At 41.2% G+C, this 22423-nt stretch overlaps 1 protein-coding gene across 1 annotated transcript in view; it reads left to right on the forward strand.

Moving 5' to 3' along the window:
• The window catches only part of LOC136857656 (plasma membrane ascorbate-dependent reductase CYBRD1), a 199842-nt gene that overhangs the window by 109154 nt on the left and 68265 nt on the right, over positions 1–22423 (forward strand). The window contains exon 3 of the mRNA XM_067136481.2: positions 9472–9689. Within this exon, the coding sequence (XP_066992582.2) occupies positions 9472–9689 (218 nt within the window). The remainder of the gene's footprint in view (positions 1–9471; positions 9690–22423) is intronic.

Raw genomic sequence — 22423 nt, forward strand, 5'->3', positions numbered from 1 at the left:
CAGGGTTTCCAGATAAGCCAAAATTAAAAACAGGAAAGGCATGGACACAGGAGAGGAATGAACACCACCGAGAACGCATGCGGAAATACTGGGCAGACATCAAAACCAGAAGTAGCCAGTTGAAATGATGTGATCCAAAGTTGGTCCATACGACATGAATGAATGAATAATAATAATAATTAATAATAATCAGTACTGATGTTCTACACGTAAATGGTAGGTTACTCTCTGTGAGGTCTGTGGCTCGTGTTAAGAAATAGGGCCTAATAATGAACGGCAGTCGAAGTGTCCCGTATTTTTATGCTTGTAATCTGGTCGCCGTAAGTTTATTGCTGCAAGTGATGGAGACATCGACTTGTCGAATGAAGCTGAAACGGTTCCTATTCATTCATTCGGTCATCCCATCACTCGCCGAATGTTGCACTTAGCATTCACACTGAGAAAGTTCACCGTCTCGGCAGAATAATCGTCAGGAGTAAATAAACTAAAAGCCGCCGTGTCTTAGGAGGCTGTGCGCCGGCAGTAGTATAATAGCACAGTTCGGCCGCCGCCACCGCCACCGTGCTCCCAGAGGCCTGCTCCTCCTCCTCCTCCCGAGGGGCCTTTCCAGGGGCCCGTGCATCCTCCTCCGCCCGGGAGCCTTCCCAGGGGCCTGCATTTCCTCCCGCGGGAAATTTGAATTGGTAAACAAAGCCACGTGCTTTTTTTGACAGCCACGTGCTTTTTGACAGACAACAACGCATTGCTAACCTCAGTACTGCCATCTTGACGGGCCTAAAACTTAGTGGTACCAACTTAAACTAACTAGCGCGAGATTTGAATCGGTAAACAACTCCAGGTGCTTTTTGACAACCACGTGCTTTTTTGACAGCTATCATCGACAACAACGTATCGCAAACCTCAGTACTACCATCTTGACGGGCCTAAACCTTAGTGGTACCAACTTAATCTAACTAGCGCGAGATTTGAATCGGTAAACAAATCTACATGCTTTTTTGACAACTGTCGTCCGCCATCTTTAATCAAGACAGCACCGTGCTGAGCTCTTTACCTACATATCTTTGAAATGTGGTGGCGGATAATTTGAAAAATGCTTTTTGATAGCAGCCATCTTTAATCGACAGAGCACCGTGCTGCAATCTGGTGGCAGGCAATTCCACGTGACAGCAGCCATCTTTAATCAAGTGCTGCATTCTTTAGTTGAAATGTGGTGGCGGCAATTTAAAAAATTCCACGTGCTCTTGTTTGGAAACAAAGCCACGTGCTTTTTTGACCGCTACCATCCACAATCCTTAATCAAGAGAGCACCGTGCTGAACTCTCTAGTTGAAATGTGGTGGCGGCAATTTGAAAAATTCCACGTACCGTACTCTTGTTTGGAAACAAAGCCACGTGCTTTTCTTGACAGCTACCATCCGCCATCTTTAATCAAGAGAGCACCGTGCTGCACTCTCTGGTTGAAATGTGGTGGCGGCAATTTGAAAAATTCCACGTACACTTGTTTGGAAACAAAGCCACGTGCTTTTTTTTGAGAGCTACCATCCGCCATCTTTAATCAAGAGAGCACCGTGCTGCACTCTCTAGTCGAAATGTGGTGGCGGCAATTTGAAAAATTCCACGTGCTCTTGTTTTGAAACAATGCTACATGCTTATTTGACAGCTACCATCCGCCATCCTTAATCAAGAGAGAGTACCGAGCTCGATAGCTGTAGATGTTTAAGTGCGGCCAGTATCCAGTATTCGGGAGATAGTAGGTTCGAACCGCACTGTCGGCAGCCCTGAAAATGGCTTTCCGTGGTTTCCCATTTTCACACCAGGCAAATGCTGGGGCTGTACCTTAATTAAGGCCACGGCCGCTTCCTTCCCACTCCTAGCCCTTCCCTGTCCCATCGTCGCCATAAGACCTATCTGTGTCGGAGCGACGTAAAGCAACTAGGAAAAAAATAATCAAGAGAGCACTGTGCTGGACTCTTTAGCTACATACCTTTCAAATGTGGTGGCGGCAATTTGAAAATTCTACTCGCTCTTGTTTGGAAACAAAACTACGTGCTTTTTTGACAGCTATCATCCGCCATCTTTAATTAACAGAGCACCGTGCTGCTATCTTTATCGTAGTAGTAGACAATTTCTACGTCACAGCTGTCATCCGCCTTCTTGCATCGCAAACCTCAGTGCCGCACTCTTTAGGTGAAATATGGTGGTGGATAATTAAAAAATCTACAGCAACCATCTCTCGACGCTAATTGCACAAGATGGTGGCTATACACGACTCCTTAAAGGTCCTTACGCACGATGGCTGCCATACATAGGTTCTTATGAGACTCCCTTGGGATGCTTGCGCAAGATGGCGGCTATACATGGCTCCTTATGAGACGGCTTAAGGGTGCTTGCACAAGATGGCTTGAGACGCCCTAAGGATGCTTGCGCAAGATGGCGGACAAAAGATGGCGGCTATAAACGACTCCTTATGAGACGCCTTAAGGGCGCTTGTACAAGATGGCCGCTGCTCTTATGAAGGAAGCTAGCTTAGAGGTTAACGTGCCGTGCTAGTTCGATTCATTAAATTTGGGGCTTAAATGCAAAACGTTAAATATCTCGAAAACGGTGCATAGTAGAGCAAAACGGACAAAATTTTTTCCGCCTAATACCCTGGTTCGCAGTATGAGGAACATGATAGCATAAGAAAAACATAGTTTAATGATGGGATCCACGGTTCGGTTCCTACTTAGGCCCTTTGGCATTTGCTCTGTTTTAGCTTGTACTGAAGCAAGTTTTTGTAACATGATCAGGTCTAGCTATGGTAGAGAGTATAACGTGCCGTGCCAAATCAATTCATTAAATTTGGGGCTCAAATGCAAAATGTTAAATATCTCGAAAACGGTGCATCGTACAGCAAAACGGAAAAAGGTTTTCTGCCTAATAGCTAGGTTTGCAGTATGAGAAACATGATAGCATAAGAAAAAAGTAGTTTAATGATGAGATCAACGGTTTGGTTCCTACTTAGACCCTTTGACATTGACGGCTTTCTAACTCTACAAGATGGCGGCTATACATAGCTTCTTATGAGACGGCTTAACGGTCCTTGCACAAGATGGCTTGAGAAGCCTTAGGGGTGCTTGCCCAAGATGACGGACACAAAATGGGGGCTATACACAGCTCCTTATGAGATAGCCTAGGGGTGCTCGCACAAGATTACGGCTACTTTTATGAAGAAAGCTAGCCTAGAAGCTACTGCGCAAGATGGCGACTGCTGTTATGCATACGGTGGAGAGCAATTTGAAATTCCACGTGCTCTTGTCTGTAAAATTCTACATGCTATTTTTTTACAGCCCTCATCTTTAATCAACAGAGCATCGTGCAGGTATCTTTACAGCATTAAACCTCATACATTTGAAATGTGGTGGTGGGTAATTTGAAAAATTCTAGGTGCTTTTTCTTGACAGCAGCTATCTTTAAACAATAGCGGCTATCCATAAGCTGTTAAGGCCTCCTCTTATGTCGAGGCATAGCTCTATCGAACAAATTTAAACCTGCATCACGAAGGCGAGAGTGTGCGGCGATAACATTATTATGCATGTTTAGACTTGCAAATCACAAAAGAGGTGATTGAAACATAACAAGACTAGAATCGAACACTGCACTCGATGTCGTTAACTTCATCATGTGATCGGAACATCGATTGAAGTGTTCAGAACACTAAATAAGTGATCAAGACTAAAATAGGACACTGTACTCGATGCAACATGTGTTTAGAACAAGTCAGGGGATACCTTTGTTCTAAGAAGATTAGATTACTGCACACTCCTTGTAGGGCTAAAGGGCAAAATGGCAAAAGGGATAATGGGCTAAAGGGCTAAAGGGCTAATGGGCTAGGGTGCCTCTCCTCTCTTTATCCGGGCTTGAGTCCGGCTCTACAACTAGAGGCGGAGTTAACACGCTAAGGAAGGGAGAATGTTGGAAAATAATCTATACGAATATATCTACTCGATCGACTATATACTACAGAAGGATGACTTAGGTGAGGGTAAGCGCTGGGATTGTAGGAAGGCGTTTAAGCTGTTGTACTGTCGAGAGAGAGAGAGAGCTATTACTTAATAATACCTACACGACGTAATTCATGCTCTATTTCAAAAATATCTGCTTTGTACTGTATGTAACCAGCATCATGATAGGCTCTTAGCAGTCATTTTACGAGTACGTTGGGGTCTTTACAGTATCTTATATTTACATAGGGTAACAGAGGCTTGTTGTGAACTTTGAGTCTATATGCAGACAGTTGATGTGTAGAGACTTGTTTTGATGTAATACGTGCTTCGGCAGTGGCGTTTCTAGGTACAAACTTAACTTGTTTCGATAGCAATGAAGCGTGGGAATTTTCTTCATCTTGCATCGCTTCTTGAGATGTTTGCACTGCGACAGAACGTGTAGTAGGCTTAGGAAATGAAGTAAAATCATCAAGCTGTAATGGCAATGAAACATTAAGATTTCCTTCTTCTTCTACTTTCCCTTTACAACTGTTTTGACAACATCATTATCCTTATTATCATACTCACGTTCTTGCCTCTCTTTATCTTGAAGTTTGTGCTTAGTAACAGAACTTGTAGCAGACCTAGACAACAAGGGAGAATTAAAAATCTCTCGCAGAGGTTTATTTTTAAAAAATAAGTCATTGTTCGCTTGAATACGGTTGAGCTCTTTGTATTTTGTTCTCGATGAAGCTACATTACACGCGGTTTCATGACGTTGAGCGTGGTATGCGTTCTTGAACTCTCTTCTACAAAGTTTGCATTGAAAAATTGTCCTACATGATATCTCATGACGTCTCTTGTGATAGCTTCCGGAAAATGCTTTTCCACACTTTTGCAAATATACCTAGAAATAGGTTTTTCCATGACGGACTTTTATCTTCTGCTAACAGATTCTTCTTTAAATCTACTTGACACTTGTCACTCTCTAGTTCGATGATGCGAACAACTTAGCGATTAACAGTAAACTAACACAAGAACGTATAACCAAGGTAGCAACAGTAAAGTTCAAGCCCGTCAAGATAGGAGCAGTGAGGTTAGCGATGTTCTGTTGTTGGATTTTAAATTCCGCACTACGACATCCATAAGGTGGCAGCCTTGAGGCTTAGCGCCTTAAAGGTGGCAACAGTGAGGTTAGCGATGTTCTGTTGCTGGATTTTAAATTCCGTGCTATGACATGCATAAGGTGACAACCTTGAGGTTTAGCGCCGTAAAGATGGTAACAGTGAGGTTAGCGATGTTCTGTTGTCCTTCAAAGTGAGGTTAGGGTCCGTCAAGATGACAGCTGTCAGAAAAGCACGTGGCTTTGTTTACCAACAAGAGCACGTGGTCGTGACGTCATGGTCACGTCGTATGCTACGTCAGCATGCGAAGTTTGACAATCTACGCCTACGTAGTTAAAACTCTTCTTTGTACACAAGGTTTTTTACACATAGCTATTCTTTATGCTTTAAGTTCGTGCACATACGTTATGTTAAGGTAGCAGCACACGTACAAGCCATGGTCGCACGCTCGAGTAGAAGATGCATACATCATTGATAGGTATTGTGTACACGCTTTTAAACCTTGCTATTCTTACTGCTACTATTTTCGCAAAATTTTTAAACATCGCTATTCTTTGTGCTTTATGTTCGTGCGCATAAGTCATGCTAAAGTAGCTGCACAAACACATGTGGACGTTGTACATTCTAGCGGAATAATTTTAGCACAATAGTCGATGCATGCATAATCGATAGGTGATGTATACACGCTTTGAAACAGAACTATTTTTCGTGGTTTAAGTTCGTACACATAGTTTATGCTAAGATAGCAGCACAATCAAACGGAAGAATTTAGTACGACAGTTGATGCATGCAAAATCAATAGGTGACGTGTACACGCTTTTAAACATGACTATTCTTTGAGGTTTAAGTTCGCTTACATAGGTTAGCAACACACTTATACGATTCAGTTTAGTACGATAGTTGATGCGTACATCATCGAGTCGTGATGTGTACCCGCATTTAAACATTGCTATTCTTACTGCTGTTGCTATGTTCATAAGATTTTATACATCGCTACTCGTTGTGCTTTAGGTTCGTTTACATAGGTTATGTTAAGATTGCAGCACACACAAGCAATAGTCGCACGCTCTAGTGGAAGAAGTTTAGTACAATTGCCGATAGATGCAAAATCGATACGCGATGTGTACACGCTATGTATAGCCGCTATTGTTTAAAGATAGCTGCTGTCAAGAAAAAAAGCACGTAGAATTTTTCAAATTACCCACCACCACATTTCAAATGTATGAGGTTTAATGCTGTAAAGATACCTGCACGATGCTCTGTTGATTAAAGATGAGGGCTGTAAAAAATAGCATGTAGAATTTTACAAACAAGAGCACGTGGAATTTCAAATTGCTCTCCACCGTATGCATAACAGCAGTCGCCATCTTGCGCAGTAGCTTCTAAGCTAGCTTTCTTCATAAGAGTAGCCGTTATCTTGTGCGAGCACCCCTAGGCTATCTCATAAGGAGCTGTGTATAGCCGCCATTTTGTGTCCGTCATATTTGGCAAGCATCCCTAGGGCGTCTCAAGCCATCTTGTGCAAGGACCGTTAAGCTGTCTCATAAGAAGCTATGTATAGCCGCCATCTTGTAGAGTTAGAAAGCCGTCAATGTCAAAGAGTCTAAGAAGGAACCAAACCGTTGATCTCATCATTAAACTATTTTTTCTTATGCTATCATGTTTCTCATACTGCGAACCTAGCCATTAGGCAGAAAACGTTTGTCCGTTTTGCTCTACGATGCACCGTTTTCCAGATATTTAACATTTTGCATTTGAGCCCCAAATATAATGAATTGATTTGGCACGGCACGTTATACTCTCTACCATAGCTAGACCTGATCATGTTACAAAAACTTGCTTCAGTACAAGCTAAAACAGAGCAAATGCCAAAGGGTCTAAGTAGGAACCGAACCGTTGATCTCATCATTAGACTATGTTTTTCTTATGCTACAATGTTCCTGATACTGCGAACCGATGTATTGGGCGGAAGAAATCTGTCCGTTTTGCTCTACTATGCACCGTTTTCGAGATATTTAACATTTTGCATTTGAGCCCCAAATTTAATGAATCGAACTGGCACGGCACGTTATACTCTCTACCATAGCTAGACCTGATCATGTTACAAAAACTTGCTTCAGTACAAGCTAAAACAGAGCAAATGCCAAAGGGCCTAAGTAGGCTAGGGGCTTTACGTCGCACCGACACAGATAGGTCTTATGGCGACGATGGGATAGGAAAGGACTAGGAGTTGGAAGGAAGCGGCCGTGGCCTTAATTAAGGTACAGCCCCAGCATTTGCCTGGTGTGAAAATGGGAAACTACGGAAAACCATTTTCAGGGCAGCCGATAGTGGGATTCGAACCTACTATCTCCCGGATGCGGCCTAAGTAGGAACCGAACCGTTGATCCCATCATTAAACTATGTTTTCTTATGCTATCATGTTCCTCATACTGCGAACCTGAGTATTAGGCGGAAAATTTTTTGTCCGTTTTGCTCTACGATGCACCGTTTTTGAAATATTTAACATTTTGCATTTAAACCCCAAATTTAATGAATCGAACTAGCACGGCACGTTAAGCTTTAAGCTAGCTTTCTTCATAAGAGCAGCGGCCATCTTGTACAAGCGCCCTTAAGGCGTCTCATAAGGAGTCGTGTATAGCCGCCATCTTGTGTCCGCCATTTTGCGCAAGCATCCGTAGGGCGTCTCAAGCCATCTTGTGCAAGCACACTTAAGCCGTTTCATAAGGAGCCATGTATAGCCGCCATCTTTCGCAAGCATCCCAAGGGAGTCTCATAAGAACCTATGTATAGCAGCCATCTTGCGTAAGGACCCTTAAGGAGTTATGTATAGCCACCATCTTGTGCAATTAGCGTCGAGAGATGGTTGCTGTAGACTTTTTTTTTAGTTATCCACCACCATATTTCACCTAAAGAGTGCGGCACTGAGGTTTGCGATGCAAGATGGCGGATGACAGCTGTGACGTAGAAATTGTCTACTACTACGATAAAGATAGCAGCACGGTGCTCTGTTGATTAAAGATGGCTGCTGTCAAAAATAATTTTTCAAATTGTCCGCCACCACATTTCAACTAAGGAGGGTAGCACGGTGCTTTGTTGATTAAAGATGGCGGATGACAGCTGTCAAAAACGCACGTAGGTTTGATTCCAAACAAGAGCGAGTAGAATTTTCAAATTGCCGCCACCACGTTTGAAAGGTATGTAGCTAAAGAGTGCAGCACGGTGCTCTCTTGATTAAAGATTGCGGATGGTAGCTGTCAAAAAAGTACGTGGCTTTGTTTCCAAACAAGAGGACGTTTTTTTTTTCAAATTGCCGCCACCACATTTCAGCTAAAGAATGCAGCACTGTGATCTCTTGATTAAAGACGGCTGCTGTCACGTGTAATTGCCTGCCACCAGAGTGCAGCACGGTGCTCTGTCAGTTAAATGTGGCTGCTATCAATAAGCATTTTTTCAAATTATCCCCCACCACATTTCAAAGATATGTAGCTAAAGAGGGCAGCACGGCGCTCTCTTGATTAAAGATGGCGGATGACAGCTGTCAAAAAAGCATGTAGATTTGTTTTTACCGATTCAAATCTCGCGCTAGTTAGGTTAAGTTGGTTCCACTAAGGTTTAGGCCCGTTAAGATGGTAGTACTGAGGTTTGCGATACGTTTTTGTCGATGATAGCTGTCAAAAAAGCACGTGGCTGTCAAAAAGCATCTGGATTTGTTTACCGATTCAAATCTCGCCCTAGTTAGGTTAAGTTGGTACCACTAAGGTTTAGGCCCGTCAAGTTGGTACTACTGAGGTTAGCGATGCGTTGTTGTCTGTCAAAAAGCACATGGCTGTCAAAAAAGCACGTGGCTTTGTTTACTAATTCAAATTTCCCGCGCGAGGAGGAGCAGGCCCCTGGGAAGGCTCCCGGGAGGAGGATGCACGGGCCCCTGGGAAGGCTCCTCGGAAGGAGGAGGAGGAGCAGGCTTCTGGGAGCCCGGTGGCGGTGGCGGCGGCCGAACAGTCCTATTATACTACTGCCGGCCTCTCACCGCTGGGTTCGTGATTCAAATCTCGGTCACTCCATGTAAGATTTATACTGGACAAAGCGGAGGTTGGACAGGTTTTTCTCCGGGTACTCCGGTTTTCCCTGTCATCTTTCATACCAGCAGCACTTTCCAATACCATTTCATTTCATCTGTCAGTCATTAATCATTGTCCCAGAGGAGTACGACAGACTTAGGCAGCCAGCACAATTCCTATCCTCGGCGCTAAGATGCGGGCTTCATTCATTTCATTCCTGACCCGGTCGAATGACTGGAAACAGGCTGTGGATTTTCATTTCAGTAAACAAACTAGGATTCATTTTGAGAACTGTCCTGACCACTATTTATTTCGTTCGCAGGAGTTCTGGCTTACCGATTATGTTGTCACTGTCCTGATATGATCAAGAAAGTGGTTCACGTTGGCTGCTTCTTCCTGACTGTCATCTTTACGTTAATCGCATGGATCTTTGGCAGGAAAGCAGCGCAGCTCAACAAGGAAAGGCCTGCTGGTGGGAAAACCATGAACCTACCCCATTCTGCACTTGGGCTAATGATTATGATAATCTTCCCGATACAAGTAAGTTGATATGATAATCTAGCATAACACAAGTAAGTTGAAGGTCGTACTGAATTTTACTGGCAGTAACGTACAGATATACTGCACCCGTTGTTGGGATGGCAAAGGGGGCTGATTCCACACTATGGCCAAGAATCATAAGAACCCTCTATAATCCTCACTATCCTCCATGAATGCCTCGGCGATGAGAAACTGTCTCCAGAGCGTGCTCAGTCCGTTACAATTGAAGTAATTAAACTAGGAGGGTTAGTGGAGATATGTGAAGCCTCCGTGGCTCAGGCGGCAGCGCGTCGCCCTCTCAACGCTGGGTTCCGTGGTTCAAATCCCGGTCACTCCATGTAAGATTTGTGCTGAACCAAGCGGAGGCGGGACAGGTTTTTCTCCGCGTATTCCAGGTTTCCCTCGTCATCTTTCATACCAGCAACACTCTCCATTATCATTTCATTTCATCTGTCAGTAATTAATCATTGCCCCAGAGGAGTGTGACAGGCCTCGGCAGCCGGCACATTTCCTATCTTCGTCGCAAGATGGGGCTTCATTCATTCCATCCCTGACCCGGTCAATGACTGGAAAACCGGTTGTAGTTTTTTCAGTGGAGAGGTGTCCGTAACTCTACTGAATGAGAACTATCAACTACAAATAAATACCCTGGGTTTATTCAATGAAACATGGTACATGTTAAATGAGGTACTAGGTCGAACCTGTAATAATAGAAACGTGATTAGGTCAACGCCCAAATTAACGGAAAGTGAAGCAATGCGGGACCAACATCCCAACTAAACTATGTCCTTCAATTACATTTTACCCTTAAGTCTTGAGGACAATCACTCTTTAAATCTGGGAAATTACTCTATTCAATCCATTACAATCATCAGTTGTTTATTGGCTCTCTTTCTAATCTGCAGCTCAAATATTATCAAGCGAATTCAACTGCCTATTTAACTGACATGTTGTCAAAATACTCACTAACTCATCTTTTAAGTTAATACACGGCCGACTGGATCCCTCGCTGCGCTCCTTAGCTAAAGCGACACATCAAGTCGGCAGTGGTTAATATTAGTTCGCTTTAGAGGCGGCAAACTATCGATAGCAATCGCCATCGATATTTGCCGATATTATAAGCTCTACTATCGACAGTAATCGATAGTTTCCAAACAGTGGAACGAACCAAGACCGACTCCAATCCTCAGACCTTAATGCTACTCTCGATCGTTCAAAGATGGCGAATCGAGTAGCCGGAATTTTTGGAAATGTGGGTTTGTTTTGGTTTGTTGTTATCGTATGTAGTCGGTGTAATTTTATGAAATTTGAGGATAAATGTTACTTTCTTTGTAGAATATAAGTGTGCGAGTGTATTTATATGAGTCAGTGGATACATAGGATCTGTAATTATACGGAGTAATGCGAGAATGTGTTTGTTATGGTCGTGTTTTTACCCATTAAAGAACATGAGTGCACTAGGTGGACCAGTTTTTAGTCTAACTATAGCAATGCCTCTCATACAACTATTCTTAAATTTCCTACGGAATAGAACATTAGAAGAGAAATCGATTAGGAATATACATCGTGATTATTTTGAAGCCCATGGCAAAATCGTTGCGTGCATACATCATTTTGAGAATAAGTCTCAGGTTAGGGAAGCCAGTTCTCTACTTCCAAACTATTCGTGTTCCTCGAAAAATATTAACTTAGAATATAATTGATATTGCGATATTCCGTCAGTGTCTATGTGCTTCAAAGTGTCTAGTGATTTAGATGCAAGTGTATTTTACAATAATCTGTGCTTTGCCTGCGGAAATGTTTGGCTGAATTTTGGAGTGCAACAACACTTATAAGTGTGACAGATGGAGCAATCTGTATACTGTTACACAAAAGAAATAGTGACTTAGAGGGATTAGCTGGGTTTGTAACACAGGGTTTTACACTACCAACACCTTCCGATCCATGCTGTGGCTATATGTTATCAAGCAGACTGCGCCGAACTGAAGCTCGTGCATGTGGTTAATTTCAATTGTTAGTCAATAGAGTTTTTGCACTCATGTTCTTTAATGGGTATAAACCTTTTATATATTTAGTGTCTGAACGTTTCATTACTAAGGTTACTATCATTGAGTAAAGTGCTGTTATGCCATACGTCAACATTATACTAACATTACTAGGGCCGTTCATTGGGTTAACATAATCATTACGGGTGTACTTGATCTGAGTGACTCAGACGGTTAAGGCGCTGGCCTTCTGATCCCAAGTTGGTAGATTCGATCCTGGCTCAGTCCGGTGGTATTTGAACGTGCTGAAATACGTCAGCCTCGTGTCGGTAGATTTACTGGCACGTAAAGGAGCTACTGCAGAACTAAATTTCGGCATTTCGACGTTTCCGAAACCCGTAAAAATGTAGTTAGTAGGACGTAAAGCCAATAATATTATTATTTTGAGTGTACTTCCATTCATTGGGTGGTGAATTTAAGAAATTATCCGCCACTTCAAAACTAAGGCAAAAAGTTATGTTTCACAGTTCTCGTGAGAGCGAATAAATCGAGGAATCTCGCACCTTAATTTATTTTGAAACATTCAAAATGATGTTAGAAATATCATTTTAACAGTTTTATCACGTGTTTTCATTTATCCAGCGAAGTGAAATCTAAGAGAAAACGTTATTTGACGAATTGAAATGTCTAAAATAATCAGCTTGTTGGTCTCTTTTCTAGTAGAATATATGTGATTCTAGTTGATTATATGTGGTGCGTACTTGTTGGCGAAGCGTTTTCATACGTGTAAAAGTGATTTTCCCTACGATGTTAGATTTATCGTATTAAATTACCGCCGTTTATATAATATGTACGTGATATTTTCGTGTTAGCCAATACCAACAATCCGGCTACTTCGCCCGCTATGTTCTTTTTATATTACGGTCTGAGGATTGGAGTCGGTCTTGAACGAATCATATCATTATGCCTGAAAAAGAACATTTATTGAACACCATCCACAAAAAATCAGTAGAAAACACAACTATTTCATGCTATGTAATTTCTAAAATACAAATCGGAATCACTCATATATCTCTTCATGGCACGTCCGAGACATTCTCGGGCTGCACGCGCTTGCCCATAACGTGACAGCCCGACAAATTCCCGTTCAGGTGCAGTGTTCATTTTGCGATCGCCCGACATTTTCTCCGGTATTGTAATATCTTTGGAAAAAATGTTTTACAGCATTCTCAACAGATGGCAGGAGAGTTTTCAGTTGCTATCATGAAGTTAGTTTATGACATAAAATGTGCCTTATATTTTCTCGCCTTCATACAGTTTCTGACAAGTCATAAATCTCAATTTTGTCCCGTGTTGGCATCAACTCAACTAAGGTTAGATTGAATGGAGAACACCACCTTCCAAAATGCTAAATAGTCTTTCTGTCGGCACTGAAGTCATAGATACGCAGAGATACTTAAATGCACACCTATGAATTTGAACAAACTCCTCACCAGTTAACTGCAAACAGCTGCACAATTCCTGTTAGCGCGAAAAAAAGAGGGAAAAAACTATCGTTGACTATCGATAATAGGAGTAGTATAATTGGATGGTTCGGCCGCCACCTCCCCCTCCGGCTCTCGGGAGAGGCCTCCACCTCCTGCGGGAAATTTGAATTTTGGCGGGAAATTTGAATTTTGGTGGGAATTTTTAATTTTGGCGCGATATTTGAATTTGTATACAAAGCCACGTGCTTTTTGACAGCTGTCATCGACAACAACGCATCGCTAACCTCACTGCTGCCATCTTAACGGGCCTAAACCTCAGTGGTACCAGCTTAACCCCACAAGCGCGAGATTTGAATTGGTAAACAAATCCACGTGTTTTTTGACAGCCACGTGCTTTTTGACAGACAACAACACATCGCTAACCTCAGTACTGCCATCTTGACGGGCCTAAACCTCAGTGCTACCAACTTAACCTCACTAGCGCGAGATTTGAGTTTGTAAACAAATCCACGTGCTTTTTGACAGCTGTCATCCGCCATCTTTAAACTACCGAGCACCGTGCTGCCCTCTTTATCGTAGTAGCTGCAAATTCGTCACCTGTCATCCGCAGTGCTGCCATCATAACGGGCCCAAACCTTAGTGCTACCAACTTAACCTCACTAGCGCGAGATTTGAATCGGTAAACAAATCCACGTGCTTTTTGTCAGCTGTCATCCGCCATCTTTAATCAAGAGAGCGCCGTGCTGCACTCTATGTGGTGGCGGCAAATTCGAAGTGCTTTACAAACTCACGTGCTTTTGGCATCCGCCATCTTTAATCTAGAGAGGACCGTGCTGCCCTCTTTGTGGCGGTGGCAAATTCCACGTGCTCTTGTTTGGAAACAAACTCACGTGCTTTTTTCCGACAGCTTTCATCCGCCATCTTTAATCAAGAGAGCCCCGTGCTGCCATTTTTAGCTAGGTAGCTTTGAAATGTGGTGGCGGTAAATTCCACGTTCTCTTGTTTGGAAACAAAGCCACGTGCTTTTTGTTATCCGCCATCTTTAATCTAGAGAGCACCTTGCTGCCCTCTTGCGTCAGCTGTTATCCGCCATCTTTAAACTACAGAGCACTATGCTGCTCTCTGTAGTAGCGGGTAATTTGAAAAGTTCTGTCAGCTATCATCCGCCATCTTTAATCTAGAGAGCACCGTGCTGCCCTCTTTGTGGTGGTGGCGAATTCCACGTGCTTTACAAACCCACGTGCTTTTTTGACAGCTGTCATCCGCCATCTTTAATCTACAGAGCACCGCGCTGCACTCTGTGGTGGCGGACAATTTGAAAAGCTGCCAAGAGAGCATCGTGTTGGCATCTTTATTCTTTGACATGTGGTGGCGGCAAATTCCACATCTGCCATCTCAGAGCACCGTGCTGCGCTCTTGATCGTAGTAGCGGACAATTTAAAAAAGACGCGATTAAGAATATATAATCGAACACTGTACTCGATACAACATATGATCAGAATGTCGATTTGTCCTAACAGAAAACAAGAGTACAGTTTTGAACGACTTGCGTATGATAGCAATTGTTATAACCTCCTTTTCCAGCTCTGTTAAGGCATAGCTTTATCGAACATACAACGCGATCTTACACACAAGACGGCACGCATATCGCGTACCTTCAAGTTTAGACTTTAACACATACTACTGTTTATAGTTCGACGTTGTTGAACACTGCATTGCATGACTAGAATCGAGCACTGTTTAGAAAGAAAAAAGAATTATCTTCTCAACATACTTCCTAAGCTGCTCTTCCTCTTCTATCAAGGTACATCTCTATCGAACGTGCATCGCAAAAGCAACAGTATTGCAAGTTTAGACTTGAACACATAGTAGAGTTCGATGTTGCTGATATTGCTCTTCTCAACATGAGATAGACGATAACATACTTACGAATCTGCTCGTCACCTTCTTTCTTGACATACTTACTCTTCTTCCTTGACTTATATACTATTGAACAAAACTCTATCTTGCTAATAAGAAGCGGGAGGAATGTAATACCTAACCTAAAATAAAAGAATATGTCAATTCTATATTATTTATTTACAACTTGTATGTACAAGTTTTATCTCGAATCATTTTACCGTAGTGATGTTTGCGTGCTTCTCCTATTCTCAACACAATTATTGAATGTACAAGTTTAAACTTGCCGTACTACGCTCTCAGCGTATCTCTCCCTATCGTTATACAATATGTACAGTGAATTGTGATGTAAGACAGTTTAACGTATATATTACAAAGTACACACCTCTAGCATAATGTTTTTTTACACACACCTGCTTTATGTAAAGTAGTACCTATCAATACTACTATGCCCCCAGGCTAGAGTGTTGGTAGAATTTGGAATGACAAACCGTTTGCAATCATCATTATTAAGGGCTACCTTACTAATTAAATGAGTGTACAACTGGTGCTTCTTGCTTCTAATGACAGACATTTGCTTATGCAAAATAGGTGGATTACTTTTAATGCAATTGTTATAGTTTTCAAAACTTAGCTGATTCTGAACTACATGCTTTTTAACCCCTTCAATCTCTTTATTTGTAGTTCATTTAAGAGTTTTATGCAATATGACTTGGATTTAGTACCTACAAATGAATCGATAATATTTCCGGCACATTCATCTTTCATTTTACCTAGAAACTTTTTGTTCACTAGCGGTAGATAATATTGATTATTTGCAGGATAGTTACTAGTATCAAATCTACCCACGTCTGGCTTTATATCATTGTAATAGTCATCAGTTTTGATTTCATAAATAAACGAATCGGTGTCTGTGTAGAGCAATTGCGCATTATGCGCGTACTTCTTCATCATATAATCGTAATGGAATTCATACATGAGTGTTTTAGCCAATTCAAGTACTGCAAAGCCGACGTAGGTAGGTTCGTCGTAATTAACCCTAACACGATTCATCTGTATAATAACTAAATTCTCATGTACGATGGTACAGCTGTGGAAATTTGGTTTACGTATTAAATAGCACCATATCTTTTCTTAATATTTTCCCAGTTTGTAATCAATTTTACATCAACGCGTTTGTCAACATTTTCCATAGTCTTACCAAACACACTGTTATTCATGAGCTTGTAGAAATCTTTCTCAAACTCGTTAACTGCATTTGTTCTTAAATTATTGTTCAGATCGATATAAGGCTTTAGCCACGGTGACTGATTAAATTCTAGTACGCGATGAATTTTGGATAACTTCAAACCATGCTGCAAGCACTGTTTTAAATTTCGGTAATGAATGATATACTTAGATTTATCACACAAATTAATAATTAGCATTTTCGTCGTTGATGCGATGTACGGGGCTTCATATTTTCAGGGCAGAACGGTAAGTTATTATGAGAAGTGTGTAACTCTTTAGGGTACTGTAAGTCAACTTCGAGGAAATAGCCATTATCAGCTTTATCGCCTAGGGCGTGCAGCTGTAAAGCATCAATTTCGCACTGCGTTAGCCAGCGGAAACCACTCACCGGTAGATGCTGAATCATTGCCCACCCATACTGATTATTAGCATCGAGATAAACAATATACTGAGATTCCTGACTAGAATCAAAACTCGGTATGTACTTATTATTTGCCTTGGAATACCGCCCACTGCACTGACTTAGACCACCTCGAATAGACGATTTTATAAAGTGCATCATATCAATATCAGTTAGCAGTTCCAAATTCACCTGCGTGTATTTTAACATGGCATCCCAACTTAACCCAGGCGCTGTAAAATACTGACATGGGTCAAGGCTGTAGGTTTTCTTGCAAACACAGCGAAAATTTTCGAAAACATCAGCTAACAAAAGTACATTCGTCTTTAAATATAAGTCGGTGTATTCAACTAGCGTTTGAATGTGGAACTGCTCCCAGATATGTTGTGCATGTAAATAGTCATCATCACTAATATCCGCTGAATTCAGCGAGCTGTAAAATGATTATTTCGATGGTAAAGCACGTTCTTCGAGGCCTTCTAAGCAGTCAAGATATTCATAACAAAAACACACTTACGCCGAAGTAAATTAAACTGCGCTTCTTCAGGAAAAACGCGTCGAATTTCCGTAAATTGTTCTGGCTGTAAATGACTAGAAAGTTTATCGAGGCTACTCGCCATAAAGCGAAACGAGTCAAGGAATCTCAGTTTTATAGAATGCTCCTCATCTACTTTTACAGATTTTGCAAATGCAATGTACCGCTCTTTATTCTGAGGGATTATATCTACTTTTTCATCTGAAGCTCCAAATTGTGAAATGATGAAATGTGAGTCGTAAACCAGATAAGTAATGAAAAATTACAGGGATAAATTTTGAAACTCTGTACTTAAGATTACAGATATTATGAGCGGCACATCTGTAGAAGCCAGTTAAATGATCATGATCAAAAACTTTAGGGTCATTTTCGGAAAATTCCCCATCACAAATGCCATATTTTGTAGCACGTTCATGATCATTTAACTGAATTTCGGTGAGTGGCTTCATTGGAATATTACTATTTAGAATACGACCAAGACGTACTGCATCACTTTCAAGTTTTTCTAAAAATACTTTAGCAGCATCAGGTCCTCGATACAGCTCTAACTTGTTAAGCGTACTATCATAACTACACTTGATGTAATACCCGAAGCTATGCGTAGTATTAGTGAAAGAGTTGTTAGGATTAGTTAAGCGTGTGCTGCATGGCTTGAGGATGGCTTCAAAGTCTGCATAAATCACAAAAGGTACCCACATCTTCTTGTCATAATTTGTAAATTTTAAAACATCATTGCCTGTAGTAGGTATCTCTGTACGTACATGATTGCAGTCATTCTTGGAATGGTTCGTTAACTGATCTTCAGTTCTAAAATACTGCAAACATCCATCATATAGCCACTTTTTGTTACACCTGTTTGACAACTGACTACCAACAAGTCTACTCAGATTTTTAATCCAGCAAAAGTGGCTATTCTCACTGTTTTCGATGTAGAGTAAGTTAACATGAGTACTCTTCTTATGATATGTATAATACAGAGGACCTACTACAGACTTTTTGTCTAAACCCTACACATTAATGCTAATGTTATTTAGTTCTTCAAAGCGCTTAATGTCCTTTAACTGCATAGGAAATTCTATACTATCGAAATTTAGTTGCGTTGAATAGTGTGGATACGATGATGTTCTATTCGCTACATTCGATTTAGCAGGATTTAAAGCCGACATCACCACCGATGCAAAACATGCTTCGTCATTGCTTTGGATGTTTACAACAGCTTCCTTTCGCTGAATCCATGTCGGCAGCTCGATGTACGATGAACCTCGCATGGGATTGTACTTATTGATGTTAACTTCTAGATACATTATTTCAACTAAAGCCCACCCTGATTCCTTTTCCTGAAATTCCTCGCTCTTAGTTGAAATAACGTTCGAGACATCCCTAAGTATATCAACAAAATTAGTTGACTGACTTATGACGAAATTTTTCGTATTAAATGATTTAATGTCCGTTATTTCCGATTCATCCGTGCTTTTAATGAACAAGGCGAAAAGTTCAAAATTAACTTCAAATAAATTATGATTGGACGAAGTTTTAGCAAGAAGCTGTTGTACATCCGGTTGAATACAATTTAAAAAGTGTTCAGTACTCTGAAACCTTTGACTAGCACGAATTCTGCAACTAGAAATCCTACTTTTAAATGCTGTATTAATTTCCTCGATGTTTGTGTTAATACCACTTCTACAGGCATTATTTTTATGCGCATTACTCTGTAAGTGACCCTGAAAATGTGAAGATGGTACATCAGTGTTACAGTGCTCGCAGTGAATAGTTTGAAGTTCATGATTTTTTCTAGGTTTTTTACTACTAGTACTTTCTACAGCTACATCCGTTTTTTTACGCTTTTCTCCTATTACCTGAGGGTTATAGTTGCAAGTAGATACCTGATGCGCTTCTGCTAAATGAGCCTCGTATCGCTCTACGTTAGCGAAATACACACCACAAACTTTACATAAAGCAGATGTTATGCTAGTGTGTTTTGATTTCATATGGCGTATGAAGTTATCTCGCCTTGTAAACGTTACATTGCATTCCTCACAGCAGCGGAACATCTGAAAAGAGAACAACCGGTAGAGATTAGGCGAAAGTTGCTATGTTCGAAGGAAACCAAGTTTCAACCTATAGAGGTCAGTCGCAAAGAACAAACGAAAATTTAATTAATAACGGTCAACCAGCATGGGGATTGAAGAAAACAACTAGGTATCGATAGGGATTAGACTAAAATTACGATGTTCAGAAGAAACCAAGTTTCAACCTATAGAGGTCAGACATTGCTGAATGTTTGAAATTATAAGATTAACCTCTTCTACAGCATGTGGATTGAAGAGAACAACTATTTATGATTAGACTAAAGTTACGATGTTCGGAAGAAACCAAGTTTCAACCTATAGAGGTCGGACATTGCTGTGAGTTTAAAATTATAAGATTAACCTCTTCTACAACATGCGGATTGAAGAGAATAACTATTTATCAATAGACTAGAGTTACGATGTTCGGAAGAAACCAAGTTTCAACCTATAGAGGTCAGACATGGCTGTAAGTTTGAAATTATAAGATTAACCTCTTCTACAGCATGTGGATTGAAGAGAATAACTATTTATCAATAGACTAAAGATATGATGCTCGGAAGAAACCAAGTTTCAACCTATAGAGGTCGGACATTGCTGTGAGTTTGAAATTATAAGATTAACCTCTTCTACAGCATGCGGATTGAAGAGGGTAACTATTTATCAATAGACTAAAGTTACGATGTTCGGAAGAAACCAATTTTCAACCTATAGAGGTCGGACATGGCTGTAAGTTTGTAAGTATAAGATTAACCTCTTCCACAGCATGTCGATAGAAGAGAATAACTATTTATCAATAGGCTAAAGTTACGATGTTCCGATGAAACCAAGTTTGAACCTGTACAGGTCGGACATTGCTGTGAGTTTGAAATTATAAGATTAACATCTTCTATAGCATGTGGATTAAAGCGAACAACTATTTATCATTAGACTAAAGTTACGATGTTCGGAAGAAACCAAGTTTCAACCTATAGAGGTCAGACATTGCTGTAAGTTTGAAATTATAAGATTAACATCTTCTATAGCATGCGGATAGAAGAGGGAAACTATTTACCAATAGACTAAAGTTACGATGTTCGGAAGAAACCAAGTTTCAACCTATAGAGGTCAGACATGGCTGTAAGTTTGAAATTATAAGATTAACCTCTTCTACAGCATGTGTATTGAAGAGAATAACTATTTATCAATAGACTAAAGATATGATGTTCGGAAGAAACCAAGTTTCAAAATATAGAGGTCGGACGTTGCTGTGAGTTTGAAATTATAAGATTAACCTCTTCTATAGCATGAGGATTGAAGAGAACAACTATTTATCAATAGAGATTAGCTTAAAGTTACGATGTTTGGAAGAAACCACGTTTCAACCTATAGAGGTCAGACATACCTTAAAATCTTCGCGCTGCAAACTGTTACTCGGATGAATCAAATGCGTGCGTTCAAGCCTGTAACTCGAGCGATAATATTCTAGTCGTACCTAAAAGGAACAAACATGTATGAATGTAGTGTAGGGTACGTCAGCTAACCTAGCTATCTTTACAACTCAAAGTTCGAAACATACCTTAAAATGCACGCGCTGCAGATTGCTACTCGGAAAAATAAAATGCGTACTTTCAAGCCTGTAACTCGAACAATAATATTCTAGTTGTACCTAAAAAAGAAGAAACATGTATGTATGTATTGTAGGAATATATATAAAAGGCTACGTCAGCTAGCCTGGCTATCTTTACAACTCAAAGTTCGAAACATACCTTAAAATGTTCGCGCTGCAGACTGTTACTCGGATGAATAAAATGCGTACTTTCAAGCCTTTAACTCGAACGATAATATTCTAGTTGTACCTAAAAAGAAAAGAAAATATATGAATGTAGATGTTTATTACCTAGCGTAGAAGTTGCTTTGCAAACACTAACCAACAGTTCAGGCTTACCTTAAGTTGAAGGCTGAAGAATAATATTCACAGCAGACAGTACTTAGACGGGGATGTGCACGTAATAAACACACACAAAGAACTGTGAGCGCTTCACGCAGACTGCAGCGAGTAAATATGCTGCTTGTTACCAAGCGGATATCAGAGTCGCTGACGTCTGCAGTACAGTTGGAACTAAATGTTTATGCAACAAGAGCTCTCCTGAGTGCCTTACGCTGAGTTATGCAGGCTGATGTATTTAAGCACTAAGCCGGGATCGAACCTGCTGTCGATGCCGAGGTGCTAGAATTTAGGAGTTCTGCAGCGGATCGAACCTGGGAAAGTTAGCGCGCGATCCTCGACCTCTGAACTTAAACGGGAGTGTACTAAGCTAAGCAAAAAGCCCACATCCGCGATATTCCTTGCCTGTAGGTACAGTGCTAAGATTACATCTACGGTATCCCCTACCTGTACTTAGCAGGGTGCTGAGCTAAGCCTACATCTACGGTATTCCTTACCTGTAGGTACTGAGCTGAGGTCACATCTACGGTATCCCCTGCCTGTAAGGGTGCTCAGCTAAGCCGACATCTACGGTATTCCTTGCCTGTAGGTACCGAGCTAAGACTGCATCTACGGTATCCCCTACCTGTACTTAGCAGGGTGCTGAGCTAAGATCACATCTACGGTATCCTCTACCTGTACTTAGCAGGGGTGCTGAGCTAAGCCTACATCTACGGTATTCCTTACCTGTAGGTACTGTGCTAAAATCACATCTACGGTATCCCCTACCTGTACTTAGCAGGGTGGTGAGCTAAGATCTCATCTACGGTACCCCTACCTGTAAGGGCGCTGAGCTAAGCCTATATCTACGGTATTCATTACCTGTAGGTACTGTGCTAAGATCACATCTACGGTATCCCCTACCTGTACTTAGCAGGGTGCTGAGCTAAGATCACATCTACGGTATCCCCTACCTGTACTTAGCAGTGGAGCTGAGCTAAGCCTACATCTACGGTATTCCTTACCTGTAGGTACTGAGCTAAGATCACATCTACGGTATCCTCCACCTGTAAGGGTGCTCAGCTAAGCAAAAAGCCAACATCTACGGTATTCCTTGCCTGTAGGTACCGAGCTAAGACTGCATCTACGGTATTCCCTACCTGTACTTAGCAGGGTGCTGAGCTAAGATCGCATCTACGGTATCCCCAACCTGTAAGGGTGCTGAG

Source organism: Anabrus simplex, chromosome 1, assembly GCF_040414725.1.
Source record: "Anabrus simplex isolate iqAnaSimp1 chromosome 1, ASM4041472v1, whole genome shotgun sequence".
Lineage (NCBI taxonomy): Eukaryota > Metazoa > Arthropoda > Insecta > Orthoptera > Tettigoniidae > Anabrus > Anabrus simplex.